Source organism: Dendrobates tinctorius, unplaced genomic scaffold, assembly GCF_039654945.1.
Source record: "Dendrobates tinctorius isolate UK_male_01 unplaced genomic scaffold, ASM3965494v1 ptg000145l, whole genome shotgun sequence".
NCBI classification, from domain to species: Eukaryota; Metazoa; Chordata; class Amphibia; order Anura; family Dendrobatidae; genus Dendrobates; species Dendrobates tinctorius.
The window spans coordinates 15684526-15699226 of NW_027361812.1; the positions used below are offsets into that span (position 1 = coordinate 15684526).

At 49.2% G+C, this 14701-nt stretch overlaps 1 protein-coding gene across 1 annotated transcript; it reads right to left on the bottom strand.

Moving 5' to 3' along the window:
• Positions 1-4560: 4560 nt before the first annotated feature.
• LOC141049534 (uncharacterized) lies at positions 4561-7854 on the bottom strand. Its single transcript, XM_073546075.1, has 3 exons — positions 7083-7854; positions 6232-6391; positions 4561-6121 (listed from the first exon to the last, which is right to left on the bottom strand). Exons 1-3 carry the CDS (start codon positions 7126-7128, stop codon positions 4735-4737), a joined length of 1593 nt encoding a protein of 530 aa, XP_073402176.1. The 5' UTR covers positions 7129-7854; the 3' UTR covers positions 4561-4734.
• Positions 7855-14701: the final 6847 nt, after the last annotated feature.

The following is a 14701-nucleotide window of genomic DNA, read 5'->3' on the forward strand; positions in this document are numbered from 1 at the left end:
TGAGAGGCCCAGCCTTACACTATTCAACCATCTAACTATGACAACAGCAAAGTGTGTACTATCTCCAAAGACAGCAGAAAAACTTGTACTACCGTATCCATAGACAATCTGAAAGTATGTCCAGCACAATTGCATGAAAGAGTTGAGACTAAGGAAGATCCTCAGTTAAAAGAAAAGACTGATGCAAAGATTCACACTGTTCTAGGTGAATTCCCTAGTTCTTGGCTACAAGTTAACAACACAGTGTTAGTTCCAGTGATGGTGTTCCCACAAGGGTCTTTCCCAGAGACACCAAATTGTTCTGGAAGCGATGAGTCGCTAATGCCAACCACTAACGCTTTGCATGTGGAAGAATCAGTAAACTTGCCCACAGTCAGCAGTGAACCTGTTGGACCCATGGTAGGTTCAAAGATTCGTAGGAAGTTGCTTAGTATTCCTATCTTGCGAAGATCACAGCGTAGCACACAGGGCCAAACCCCTTCTCGCTGTAGAAATGATTTATAAAATAGTCTAAGATTAATAAGTTAGTTTTCAGTTGTACTATTATTGAACTTTGCCTTAGGTAACGTTATTAAAAATATTAAAGAAGTTGTGCCCACATGGACTAATGTGAGATTTCAGTAGTTATTATGCCTTTTTCTACTACGAGAACTCTTGTAAAGACTCTTAAACTTGAGAAGAAAAATTGTTCATCGTGCCTTGGCAGGAAGCAATCTAAAACAGCCAGTGCTGTGAATTTTCTAATATGGTCTGTGTGCCCTGCAGCTGCACTCAGGGATGATCCAACCAATCAGAAGTGGTTTTGGGCTGTAATCCACGGCTCAACTCAGTTAATGTGACTGTTCACCCATACCCAGGTTAAATGTTATGTCATTTTGCTTTATGCTTATGTTTCTTGTGTAGCCCGAGGATGTGCTACCTTTAACTAGGGGGGAATGTGGCGCCCTGTGTCTTTACCACCACAAAAGGGTTAAATATGTACTGTTTTGTATGTGTTTTGTGAGCAAAGGGAGTTATGCTTTCTCTGCTAGAGACCACAACACACACACAATTCACCTCACTCCCTTACTTGTCTGTAGCTTAGAGCTTTGCAGACATGCCCTAACTGGGAGAGGGAGGGGCCGAGATGTTTCAGTGAAGAATGAGGAAGGAGGCTCTGTGAAGCCATGTTAATACATATGCTCTATCCAGGAGTACAGCTAAAGAAGCATCATGGAACCAGCCCCTAGATCATCCATGCTTTCAGAGCAGGGTGGTAAGCTGAGAGACTGTGTGGGCTTATACAGCCAGCAGCAAAGTGTTTTCCCTCAGAAATACTACAAGAACCTATGATCAGTGAAGGATAGTGAAAGTGGGAACTTGAGCTGCTTCACAAAGGATTCAAGCTGCAAGTTGCTGAAGGCAAAATACACAGTGAGTAGAGGCAATACTGAGAAGTTCTAACCTCCAGGAAGCCTTGGTCCCAGAAGGGATTAGAATAGCAGGAAGCATACACTGAGTCACAGCAGGAAAGGAAAGAAAACTCCCATTCTCCAGAGCAGACTGTAACCTGGTTACAGTTGTAATATCTCCTCTGATCTGCACCTGAACTACAGTAAAGGATAAAGTGACTTATCTTGTCTCCTGCCTTATTACTCTGTGTCATCTACTTGCATCACAATCTCTGGGAGTCTGCCCTGGTTGGAGAGGGTTTAACATCTGCACTGACATCACCATCTGCTCCCCCAGGGATCATCTGCAGTGCCGGCTATACAACAGTCGAACACTCCAACTGGCGTCACGAATCACTACATAAACTTTATCCCCATCCAATTCTACCCCTTTTACATGACTGCCTGGGGCCACGGAACGGGCCACCGCCACTGTGAATCTCCCATTGAAGTTAACGGGCTCGGTACCGAGTATCCCACGGCCCCTCGGGCACGTCATAGACACAAAAATCAAGCAGATTCCTAAATAGGCTTAATTTTTTGAAATGCTTGTTGAAAAGCTATCACATCTTCACTTTGAAGATAGCTAGCCTGTTCCTGCTACCTAAAAAATTGACAATTTTTGGATAAATTGATAAAAAGCCTTTGTAATTGTTTAATTAATTTAATAAAAGGAAACCCGTTGCAGATCCCAGCTAAAATAACTTTGTCACTCTTAGGCCTGTTTCACACTTGCTTTTTTTTGCAGCGCGTTTTTCCCGCAAAAAAACACATTGAAAAAACGCATACAAATGCATACAAACGCTGCGTTTTTTTCAAGCATTTTTATGCGCATGCAGGAAAAAAACGCAGCGTTTTTGTGCGTTTGTATGCGTTTTTTGTGCGTTTGCATTTTTTTACAGATTTTGGAAAAAAAACCCAAAAAAGAAAAAAAAACATTCAACAACACACAAGACCAATGGGACTTCATTGTGGGTGTGGTATGTTAATATATAGACCCTGTCTACAGTATTCTTCACATTTGCTTGATTCTTCTCGTGACCATGGATCTGAGCTGGAAGAGTTTTCACTTCAACTTGGATTTGGACATCGCGATGGCTCAGGCATATGCAGTTGCTTGCCATGAACAAAGGAAGAGAGAGAGGGAGCGAAGACGGCAGCGGCGGCGTATGTGGATACATCCGATTGTTGAACTCCGGGAGAGCTGTGGGGCATACCACACCCTCTACAGCGAGCTCCAGGCAAACCCGGAGAAATTTATAGATTATATCCGGATGTCCCAAGAAAGTTTCAGGGATTTGCTTGCTCGTGTCCAACAATCCATCCGGAGACAGGACACACAGCTCCGTCGTGCGATTCCTCCTGAGGAACGGCTACTGGTGACATTACGGTATGTAATATTAAACCAAGGGGTGCGGTCTGATGGGTTTTTTTTAAATTTAGTATTCAAAACCTTGGGTAATTAGTTTTCGTGAATGTACTAATATTTTATTTTATAGTTTTTTTAAATAATATACATAAATATTAATTTTACTTCTTTGTCTGTTCACAGATTCCTGGCGACTGGAGAAACCCTATCTTCACTACACTTCCAGTACCGTATTGGAATCTCTACCTTGTCTGGAATTGTTGCTGACACCTGCCGGGCTCTCTGGAATGTTCTTTGTCCAGAATTTCTGCCCCTGCCCACCGCTGAAAAGTGGATGGAAATTGCTGACAAATTCTGGACAGTATGCAATTTTCCCAACTGTTTGGGAGCTGTTGATGGTAAACACATACGGATCATCAAACCCAAAAGAACGGGATCTGAGTACTATAATTACAAAAAGTACTTTTCAATAGTACTCATGGCCATTGCGGATGCCGGATGTATGTTTGTAGCAGTGGACATTGGAGCATTTGGCCGTGGTAATGACTCACAGGCTTTTAAAAACTCAGACATGGGCCGGAGGTTGTATGGCAACCAATTTAATTTCCCTATGCCACGGCCTCTTCCTCACACCGAAGCTCCGCCACTGCCCTTTGTAATGGTTGGCGAAGAGGCTTTTCAAATGTGCGGAAACTTACTGAAACCCTACTCCAGCCGGGACTTGGACCACACCAAAAAAATATTTAATTACAGGCTGACCAGGGCCAGAAGAACTGTCGAGTGTGCTTTTGGGATTGTTGTCTCCAGATGGCGAATTCTGGGCACGGCCATTAATCTTAAACTTGAAACAGTCGATGAGGTGGTGAAGGCCTGTGTGGTTCTACATAACTTTGTGATGGCTAAAGAGCACCCGACCTTTGAACTGGACGATGATGCTCCTAACCCATTGCCTGAATTCACTCAGCACACTCTCAGGTCATCCGTTGAAGTTGGCCAAATGAGGGACCAATTTGCGGCCTACTTTATTTCTGATGTAGGACGGGTGCACTGGCAAGATGAAATGGTGTAATGTTTTTGTTTGTTTATGGTAATAAAAAACCTTATTTGATACCATTACTGAGTGCACTATATTTTTTAAAATCCAATTAAATAAAAAACTTCCCATGTATAACTGAATTTTTTGATGTTCACACACCTGGGCAGGTAAATACACATATGAGTTAAAATGCAGCATTGCTAGTCTGCGTGAAATATATTGGAACGAGCAAAGCTTCAGGCCATGAATCAGGAAACCAATTTTTTTCAAGAGAAAATTGTCAAACTAGTTGAAAAAAAAGTATGTGATTTTTTCAAAACCCAACCCTCAAAACCCAACCCCACCCAATGAAAGTCAATGGGGAATACAAGTCAGCATTGAGTGGATGAATGTAATCAGCTCAATTCCAACGTTTATTTAAAATTGTGGTAGTGTATAAATAGACAAGTTTCTAGAGTTATTACACTAGGCCTTGGAATGACTATACTAGGCCGTGGTATTTAAAATATGAGTATAGTAGGCCTTGGGCCTACTAGTATAGTCATATGTGAAATACCACGGCCTAGTATAGTCATACCAAGGCCTACTGTAATAACTCGATTTTTACCAACTAGGATCTTGTTTCACGAAAAACAAACTGGTGAAACTTGACAAGTTTCAACAGTTTGTTTTTCATGAAACCAGATTCATGTTGGTAAAACTAGAGTTATTACACTAGGCCTTGGAATGACTATACTAGGCCGTGGTATTTCAAATATGAGTATACTAGGCCTTGGGTTGGTTTTTAACATGTATTTACCCATCAGTGTGTGTGAGCGGCGCAAACAACATTAATGAAACTTTGTAATGGTGAACCACAAATGTAAATTTATTTTTAATCACAAAAATAAACCAAAAAATTATTTTTTCCGGCGTTTGGGGGCAGATGGTTTCAATTTGGGGGTGTGCAGGGAATATGCAACACTTGCAGTTGAAGACGGTGTTTGAGGGGAAGGGGCAACAAAACTTGTGGGGGAAGGTAGTCCAGTTAAGGGAATTAAACTAGGAACACTTGGAGGAGAGGAAATCTGTTCAGGTACATTTGTTGTAATGGCATGTCGCCGTAGGCTTGTGTGCCTGGACCGACTTTGGCCCAATGCCCGCCTTGATTGATTTCGCCTTGAACTTGGGGCAAATATTGAGTGTAGGTCCCCCGTCTGCTGGGGTGGCTGCTGCTGCTGCTGAGGTGGCTGCTGCTGCTGAGGTGGCTGCTGCTGCTGCTGAGGTGGCTGCTGCTGCTGAGGTGGCTGCTGCTGCTGCTGAGGTGGCTGCTGCTGAGGTGGCTGCTGCTGAGGTGGCTGCTGCTGAGGTGGCTGCTGCTGCTGCTGAGGTGGCTGCTGCTGCTGCTGAGGTGGCTGCTGCTGCTGCTCTTGGTTGGCAGTGCTCGTCCTTGCAGGAGGACTGGTGGCGGCAGTGATGGTCCAGGTTTGCGGAGTGGTGGTGGCAGGGCTACTACATGTTGTTGTAGCGGCAGGGCTGTTCCATGTTTGCCTAGTGGTGGCTGAGCTCCACGCATGCATGGGAGTGGCTGTGGTGCTCCAGACAGGAGTAGCGCTTGCCATGGTGGTGTCGGTGAAGTGACCAGCTGCACTCAGACTTGTGGTGGTGTAACGGTGGGTGTCCTGGCTTTGAATAGAGGTGTCCGTGCAGTGGTATGCAGCACAAGTCGGTAGTGAGGTGAAGCGAGTCAATGGTGGCACAGGTGGAAATGACACCTCTGACTGCTGACCGTACCGATTATGCTGCATAGCCTGCAAGAAAGCATTGTTGCAGGCCTGCAGCACATTCAGCTGTTGCTCAGGACTAAGGTGTTCCGCCATGCCCTTTTCAATCTTACTAAAAAAATGGTGTGCTGGTCTGTTGAGGTCGGCCTCCAGACGGTCAAGGCGCTGTTCTACAGAATTGAAGCGGTGTTCAAAGTGGTTAAAACCACGTTCCATGAGTGCAAAACCGCTTTCAACTCTGTCGGACAGCGACTTGAGGCTGGAATTAAAGGCCTCGCTCAAATGCATAAACTCGGGCAAGACATTCCTGTCCAAGGCCCTCTGCCTCTGGCGGGTAGTGCCCGCATAACCAGTGGCAGAGACCTGGGACAGGGGAACACCTGATGGCCCAGCTTCCTGGTCACCAGCTGTGTGTGTGGCTGACCTGCAAGGTGCTTCATAGCTGTCGGATGGCTGGGACGGGTCAGAGGACGTCCGAGGAAGGACCGCTCCAGGGCCAGGTTGCAGGGTGCTGCTCCAGGTGCTGTGGAAGAAAGGAAAATCATTACTACCATGCCTTTACAAGAAGTATCAGCTGTGGATTAGAAAAACACAGATTAATAAAAATAAAAACCCAAAATTTATAATACTTACGATCTCGTGGCAAGGACCGGTCTTAGGAACTGCAACGCGTGATAGTGACGGTATCTAGTTCTGGTCCTTGAAGCAGATCCACTGCGAACCTGGCCCTCAGCACGAACATCACTGTTGAAGCGGTCCTTGATCGAACGCCAACGTGTTCGGACTTTGTCCACTGTTGGGAAAAAAAAAACAGTGCCGTCAAGGACAACAGTCACTGCGGCACAATATAGCAATACAATAGTCAAAGCAGTCACTGTAGAGCCCGATGACACTGTTGGGTTTCCTGCTAGAATATACCTAGCACGAAACCCAACAGTGCCGTCAAGGACAACAGTCACTGCGGCACAATATAGCAATACAATACTCAAAGCAGTCACTGTAGAGCCCGATGACACTGTTGGGTTTCCTGCTAGAATATACCTAGCACGAAACCCAACAGTGCCGTCAAGGACAACAGTCACTGCGGCACAATATAGCAATACAATACTCAAAGCAGTCACTGTAGAGCCCGATGACACTGTTGGGTTTCCTGCTAGAATATACCTAGCACGAAACCCAACAGTGCCGTCAAGGACAACAGTCACTGCGGCACAATATAGCAATACAATACTCAAAGCAGTCACTGTAGAGCCCGATGACACTGTTGGGTTTCCTGCTAGAATATACCTAGCACGAAACCCAACAGTGCCGTCAAGGACAACAGTCACTGCGGGCACAATATAGCAATACAATACTCAAAGCAGTCACTGTAGAGCCCGATGACACTGTTGGGTTTCCTGCTAGAATATACCTAGCATGAAACCCAACAGTGCCGTCAAGGACAACAGTCACTGCGGCACAATACAGAGCAGGGAAATACTCACTAAACGCCTTTTTGGAGGATGCTGTGGCGCTGTCCCAGCCATCCATCAACGCTGCGGCCACCTCATTCCATAGCCGCCGGGTCACCACATTGTCCTTGTACAGCCGGTCACGGCTGTCCCACAACGGCGCACGCTCCTGGACCAGGCTGATGAGCTGCTCATTATCCAGGTAGACGTCTTCATCCCATTGTGGAACCTAGACAAAACACATTCATTAGAATAATCAAATTTAAATTGAATAAAAAGTTACAAAAAAAAGAAACATAAAAAAGAGTAAAAATAGAAGATAAAAAATAAAGAACATTACAAATCATTTGATACATACATTCCGTATCACCACCGGGACTTGGCTTCGCTGCTCCTGCTCTTCGCCCTCACTAGTCCCGTCCGCAGAAGATGATGATGATGATGTCTTAAAAAAGTTGAAAAAAACGTTAGAGATTTGGAGTAGCAGCAGATATACTTACCAGATGCACGAAAATAATCACCTCACGGTCTGCTTGCGCCAATTCCTGCCGCGATGGGGAATATTCGGATTCTGAAGACATACTGCATGTAAAAATAATAAAAATCATTAGTACATACATAATTTAAAAGGACAGGCATATAATGTAATATACTCACATTCTTGACGCTGATAGAAGATGGGTTCCTTGGTGACTGTCTGCTCTCCAATCTGTCAGTGTAGTAGTGGCAGAGTTTTGGCAGGCACCTCCTTTATATAGACTTTTTTTTTTTTGACTTTAGAAGTTTATAACTAGTACAACAAGTGGACACCACCAAAAAAGCACAGCGCTAAAAAAACGCATACATGCACATGCCAGTGCGCACGTATGCGCATCCATAGGCTATAATGGCCATTTTTAGCGCAAAACGTGCACATGCGCTTTTTTGCAGGACCAAAAAATGCAACATGTAGCGTCTGTAAAATACAAACGCACACCCCAAAAAAACGCAGCGCATGAAAATCGCATACGTGCGCATGCCAGCGCGCAGGTATGCGCACCCATGTTAAATATAGGGGAAAAAACGCATGCGCACGTATGCGTTTTTTTCAAGCGCAAAAAAACGCAAATGTGAAACCAGCCTTAGTTGTGAAGCCATTACTTCTTTATTTTCAAAACTGTGTAGTAATCGCAGGTACGCGGGAGAGTTCCTCTGCGTTGCACCTCCCAACGGAGGCGGGATGGAGGTGGCCAGGGCCCTGGACGTGTAGGCCGCAGCCGCAGGCTGGAGTCGGGTAGCAGGGGCCGCGGGTGGCGGCAGGCAGGCCGCAGCCACGGGCTGAAGTCGGGCAATGACAGCCATGGGTGGCAGCGAGCAGACCGAAGCTGCGGGCTGAAATTGGGCAGTTGCGGCCGCTGTTGGCAGCGGGTAGGCCGCAGCCGCGGGCTGGAGTCAGGCAGTCGCGGCCGCCAGTGGCAGTGGGCAGGCCGCAACCGCGGGCTGCAGTCAGGTAGTGGAGGCCGCATGTGGCAAGCGGGCAGGTCATGACCACGGGCTGGAGTCGGGCAGTGGCAGCCGCGGGTGGCAGCGGACAGGCCGCCACCGCGGGAGGTAGCAGGCAGGCCGCGACTGCGGGCTGAAGTGACGGGAGCGCGTTCGTTTGGTCGGCGACCCTCGGTGCTGTCGGTGCTGTTCAGTGCTGTCTCCTCCCTGACCGTGGTGAGTCCCCCTTCAGTCTCTCTAGTCGTTGCTCACTCCTTCTGACTCTGGCTCTCTGGTGCCACCTAGGCTTCCTGCTCTTTCTCTCCCGCTCTGTCGAGTGCCCTCTGCTGGCGTTCTCAGTTCCTTTTATATCTGCTCCGCCCCCACTCCTTCTAGAACTGTCCTTGGTTCGTCCTCTAATTATGTCCCCCGGAAACAGTTTCCCTAGGAACCTTGGTGACAGTCTCCTTGGTTCCGGTCTGGTTACACAGTGGGGACTCTCCCTCCTACACTCCCCCATCCTGTATGCTCACCAGTCCTCGGGTGAGGGCTTGGAGGGGTCTGACCCTGCCTCTTGATGTAGAAGTCTTTTCTGCCATACGAACTGGTCCTGTTCCTGTTCATAGCGTTCGGGGGGTTTGCCGGCTGAAGACCGCTCGGAGCGTCGTGGTTCAACTGTGGTGGAGTCTTCTGGGGTGGTGGAAGATGGTTAATTGACTAGGGTTATTGGGGTATTGGTTTTAAAAGTGTCCATTTGTACCACCGGAAGGTCTTTCTCGTCGTCCTCATTCCATATTACTGGCGGAGGTTCTGGAGCCTGAGGAGGGGCCTCAGGCCTTTCAGGGTCTGTGGATGTACAGGGTCGCAACATATTGCGATGTACTGTTTGGGTGGGGTGATCCCCCTCTTTTTCAGATTACATCTGGTACACTGGCCCATCTGGGCTTACTCGTCACTGTACTCGATAGGGACTTTCTTCCCAGCGGTGTCCCAATTTGTTTTGGGGGCGCTGATCTCGTATGAGTACATGATCTCCTGCCTGGAATTCGGTGTGTTAGGATGGAGTCTTCCCCGGGTGTTCCAGGTCCTGATGTTTTGTGTGGACGATTCGGTGCAGGGTTTGTAGCCAATACCAGTGATTCCGGACCCACGAGGAGACTCCCATCCATGGTTGTTCCTCCTCCGGATTCAACTCCACCTCGGTGATTCCTTTGCCTTCCCGGCCGAACAGTAGCGAATACGAGGTATAGCTGGTGACTCGGTGTACCTGGTTGTTATATACCCAGACCAGTTCGGGGATGTACTCGGGCCAGTGGGCTTTTCGGTCGTCCTCCAGGTTATGTAACATTTGGATTAATGCCCAGTTAAATCGCTCGCAAGCCCCATTCCTCTGAGGATGGTATGGTGTAGTTCGGGATTTATCGATGCCGGATAAGCGATGTAGTTCTTCCATTACTTTCCCCAGAAAGCACGCACCTTGGTCTGAATGGATCCGCTGGGGGCAGCTATACACATGGATAAAGTTCTTACAGATCACAAAGGCAGCCGATTCCGCTGTTTGTTCCCAAGTTGGGGTAATCATGGCGAATTTGGTAAAATGGTCCACTATGACTAGATAATGCTCATACCCCTGGTGAGCTGGACCGATGGTTAAATAGTCTATCATCAAGAGTTCTAGGAGTGCCGCGGTCACTATTGTTTGTACGGGAGCCTGTTGCTCAGGTGGTTTAGTTAGCTCCCACAGGCGGCGTGCATGGCAAACTCCTTCTACTTCGGCTTGTAAACGGGGATGGTAAGCCTTTTGTTGTAGCCACTGAAAAGTCTTTTGCGCCCCAAAATGAGCCCCTTTTTCGTGAGCCTCGCGAGCAAGGTCAGTGAGCCGGGCTCCCGGTATTACCACCTTTCGGTACAATAGTCCTCCTTTGATTACCAGTTTCTCCCACTGATATAGCATTAGTAGAGTGTCTCGAGTCTTTCTTTGGGCGTCGTTGGGTAGCTGTCTCGCAGTTACCCATTGACGCAGAAGGCCAATCTCTTCATCTTCTTGCTGCTGTCGGATCCATTCATCCCGGGATTGTTCTAACATGCCCCTAGCGGGTCCTGTATGGAATTGCTCTCGGGTCATGGCTGTGATTCTGGTGGGGGCCAGAGCAAACGTCTCTTCCCCTTCCAGTTCTTCGTCCCGGCTTTGCCCAGGGGCCGTACGTCGAATTCTAGAGAGGGCATCGGCATGTACATTCTCCGCTCCCCGTTTGTAAATGATTTTGTATTTGAATTTGGCCATCCGGGCCACCCATTGTTTCTCTAGGGCCCCCACTTTGGCATTGTTGAGGTGGGCCAGTGGGTTGTTGTCAGTCCGTACCACTACCTCAGAGCCTGCCAGGTACTCCGCAAACTGCTCCGTCATGGCCCACACTACTGTGAGAAGCTTGAGTTTAAAGGAGCTGTAATTGTCGGGGTTGCGTTTGGAGTCGCGAAGTGAACGGCTACCGTAAGCGATCACTCTTTCCCGGCTGTCTTGGACTTGTGACAATACAGCTCCCAGCCCATGTAAGCTCCCATCATTGTGCAGTATGAACGGCTGTGAGAAATCCGTGTAAGCCTACACTGGGGCTTCCGAGAGCGCGGTTTTGAGATCTCAGCAGGCCTCTTCCTGTGGTTCCCGCCACTGGATCTTCCAACTATTGGCCCCGTCAGGGGCCCCCTTCAGTAGGTCCTGCAGGGCTCGGGCCCGACGGGCGAAGTTTTTTATGAAGCGACGGTAATATCCGGCCAACCCCAGAAAGGCTTGCACATCTTTTACCGTCTCGGGAGTAGGCCACTCCCATATCACAGCGACCTTCTCCATAGCGGGTCTCACGCCCTTGGCGGAAACAACATGTCCCAGATATTCGATTTTGTGTGCAAAACAGATGGCATTTCTGGGGGGGCTTTACCTTCAACCCGTACTTTTGTAGCCAACTGAGCACCTGACCCAGATGTTGCAAGTGATCCTCAAACGTGGCGGCGTAGATGATGAAGTCGTTTTCGTGGCTGGTGAATGTTTTTGGGTCAGCTCTAGTCTGGAGAGTTCCACTCGTATCTTCTCCAAAATTGCTTGCCCTTCCTGCTCAGGCGGCAACCCTGCGGTCTGGGTGGAGCGTACAGTTATGGCCCAGGGGTCCCTCATGCTCACCCCCTGTTTTATCGCTGAGACCGGGAGCACTTCTTCCAGTGGTTTCACCAGTTTTACCATTTCGGTGTGGGGTTTCAGGATGATGTCTTGATCCTCTAGATTGACACAGCATACGAGGGCTGTCCCCTTCCGCACGGTGGCCCAGGAGCACGGGGGGGTAAAAACTCAGAGAATCATGGCTCCACCTGCACCTCTACTCCTTCCAAAGGCACATGGGCCCGGACAGGCAGGGCGAAAACTGTCTGTCCTGGCGGCAGCATGAGCTGAGGAGCCGCAGGCATGATCACTGTCCCCAGCACCTCCCCCTCCTGGCAGTCATCTTGGACTCGCGCCCCCTGCACTTGCTGCTGAAAGATCTGCCCCTGCGGCGTACAGGAGCTCCACTGTTTCAAAGTCTCTTAGGCGAGTTCACTTAGAAGGCTGCCGAACTCCTTTAGTATATTCATGCCCAGGTTGACAGCGTGTTTCTCGCCTGTGTCTCCCCGAGTCAGGACCATGCCACGCCGTTCTAATTGCTTGCTGCCCATCGAGATCTGCATCCAGGCTACTCCGACGACGGGGATTGGTAGGTGGTTGGTGGCCACCAGCTTTATCACGGACCCACATTGGGGCCTAGCAGCTTCCGGGAAGTGCTGCTGGTAGTAGGTTTCCGGCATGGTAGTAACTTGCGACCCTGTATCCACCAAGCACCATACTGCACGGCCTTCAAACTCTTCCCAAATTAGTGGACACTTTGCAACTAGATCTTCGTAACTTCCACCCCCCCTCGTGGTGGGTTCTGGCTCCGAGCGGCATCCCCCCAGCTCAGGGCTCTCTGGCTTTAATGGCCGGCGGGGCAAGTTCCTCCTGCAACATGGGCACTCTCGGGCGAAGTGTCCCAATCCTCCACAATCGTAACAGGCGAGTGGTAGTGGGAACCGACTTTGGCAAGGGCCGTGACGGTTCGTGCTTTCCCTGCCCGGCCTTAGCCGACTTCCTGTGGTCTCGACCTCTTTTTTGCTTTGACCATTTCGTCTTTAATACTCCATAGCTCTTGCCTCATCTCTTTCACCCAGTGGGGTTCACCCAGGGTGGTTACGGATGCTTTGATACTCCGGGCCAACCCCACAGTGACTGTCACCCCTTGCTCCTGTTCCCGAGCGTGTGCCTCCCTTCCTGTTTCCGTAAAGGTCAAATGCGGGTCCACTCGCACCCGCTCTCGCAGAGCCTGTTTCGTCAGGGTGCCTCGTAGCCCGGTCACTAAAAGGTCACGTAATATATCCACGGGCCCCACGCCAACCCCATCCTTGCTCTCAATGGCTGCAAACAATTCCTGCAAAACATTCATATATTGCGTCACTGTCTCCCCCTCTTTCTGCATGCAACTAAACATCTGAGTTCTCAGTTCTCCCACATCAGTCAGGTCCCCATGGGTCTCCTACAGGATCTGTAACACCCTGACGAAGATATTTCCATGTTCTGGGGGCCTTAACATCACGGAGTCCCGGGCCTCCCCGTCCAATGCCATTAGGGCCACCTCGGCCTCCAGGTCAGGGGTCATCGAGCACATTCTAAATAACCCTCGCATTCATTCCGTTCAGCTCCACAGCATGGTACTGCTGCAAGAGAACCTGGGCAGGTTACTCAACATAGCCCCCAAAGATAAATTGGACCTGGGCCCGCCATCGCCCTCTTGGTCTGCAGTGTCTCCGCTCGCACTCGGAGACTACATCCTGCTGACTACGCCAAATGTAGTTATCACAGGTACACGGGATGCAGTGACAAGACGGGAGCCTGAGTGAGCTTAGAATAAAACCTTTAAATATAGGGGCTATCTCGAGTAACTAGAAAGCTAACAACAGTTGTCCTTGCAGGGATCCAAACAATAATACACAGTGTGGTGTAGTAACCGCTGAGTCCGCTAGGGGGCGCTGTGTGGATGTCCCAGGAGAAAGGATGAATGGCAGAATACAGAATGGCCGTTATGTATCCCAAAGTGGGTGGCTTTGGGATGGAGACTTATGTGTTGTTCAGCAATGATATTGCTGATGTGTTGTTTCACTGTGTAAGGGAGAATTCTCCAGGTAAGTAGAGAGATGGGCGGACCTGGTTACCTACAAACCCACCCAGGGGGTGTGTTTAAAGAACACTGTTGTAAAGAGTGTGTAAGTGCTTGAAGGACCTGTGATGAGGTCAGAGTCATGTGACCCGGTGGGCGTGGCTATCAACCATATAATGTGGCCAGGGTAGGTCACATGTGGTGAATGCTGGGACCCGATTGGTCCAGTGTGGAAGGTCCCGCTGACATGGAGCTTCCTGGCTAACAGCCTGTGAAGTGGCTGTGGTGAATGGCTGCACGTGACTGAGAGTTTCCAGGGGAGGGAATGAACGTCTGCAGTAAGCTGAAGCAGCCATGAGGAAACCCGGACTTGGGTGAGATAAGTGAGGCTAAGAGAGCCTGTATGCTGGACATTGTACAACCTGTGTGAACACAGGGTTTACAAAGTGAAACGCTGCCATGGACGCTCTGCTGTTTATATGAAGTTTTGTTGCTGCTGTGGGTTTATGATGCTGAATAAACCGCATGGACTATGCTTGCTTTATGGAAAATCTGTGCCGGATCTGATTTTGTGGCGGCTGAGCGAGTATCCCCTACTTGAATGACAGCGCTACCTCACAACAGGTAAACACGACAATAACTACCCGGTAGGAACTGGTAACTATGAGGCCGTGGTATGGTCGACTACGGGTCTAAGAACTACGATTGATCAACTATAACATGTCACTTATCCTCTGTCGTCCAGCAGAGTGGTGGTCGGTGTCTATTTGGCATCTCAGCTGCTGGGCCCAGCCGACGGGAGCTGACGCAAGCATCTGGCGTTCCTACTCCCAGGTGGAGCGTGGGCACAACAGGCCCCTGAAGAGTTCCTCTGTGTTGCGCCTTCCGGCAGAGGCGGGATAGAGGTGGCCGGGGCTCTGGACGTGCAGGCCGCAGCCGCAGGCTAGAGTCGGGTAGCAGCAGCCGCGGGAGGTGGCA

Excerpts from the sequence above, each read along its gene's own strand:
- LOC141049534 (XM_073546075.1), bottom strand. The coding sequence starts at position 7,128 with ATGGATGGCTGGGACAGCGCCACAGCATCCTCCAAAAAGGCGTTTA. Across the intron at positions 6,392-7,082 it reads ATCCTCCAAAAAGGCGTTTA|TGGACAAAGTCCGAACACGT; the intron begins GTGAGTATTTCC and ends TTTTCCCAACAG. Across the intron at positions 6,122-6,231 it reads CCGGTCCTTGCCACGAGATC|CACCTGGAGCAGCACCCTGC; the intron begins GTAAGTATTATA and ends TTTCTTCCACAG.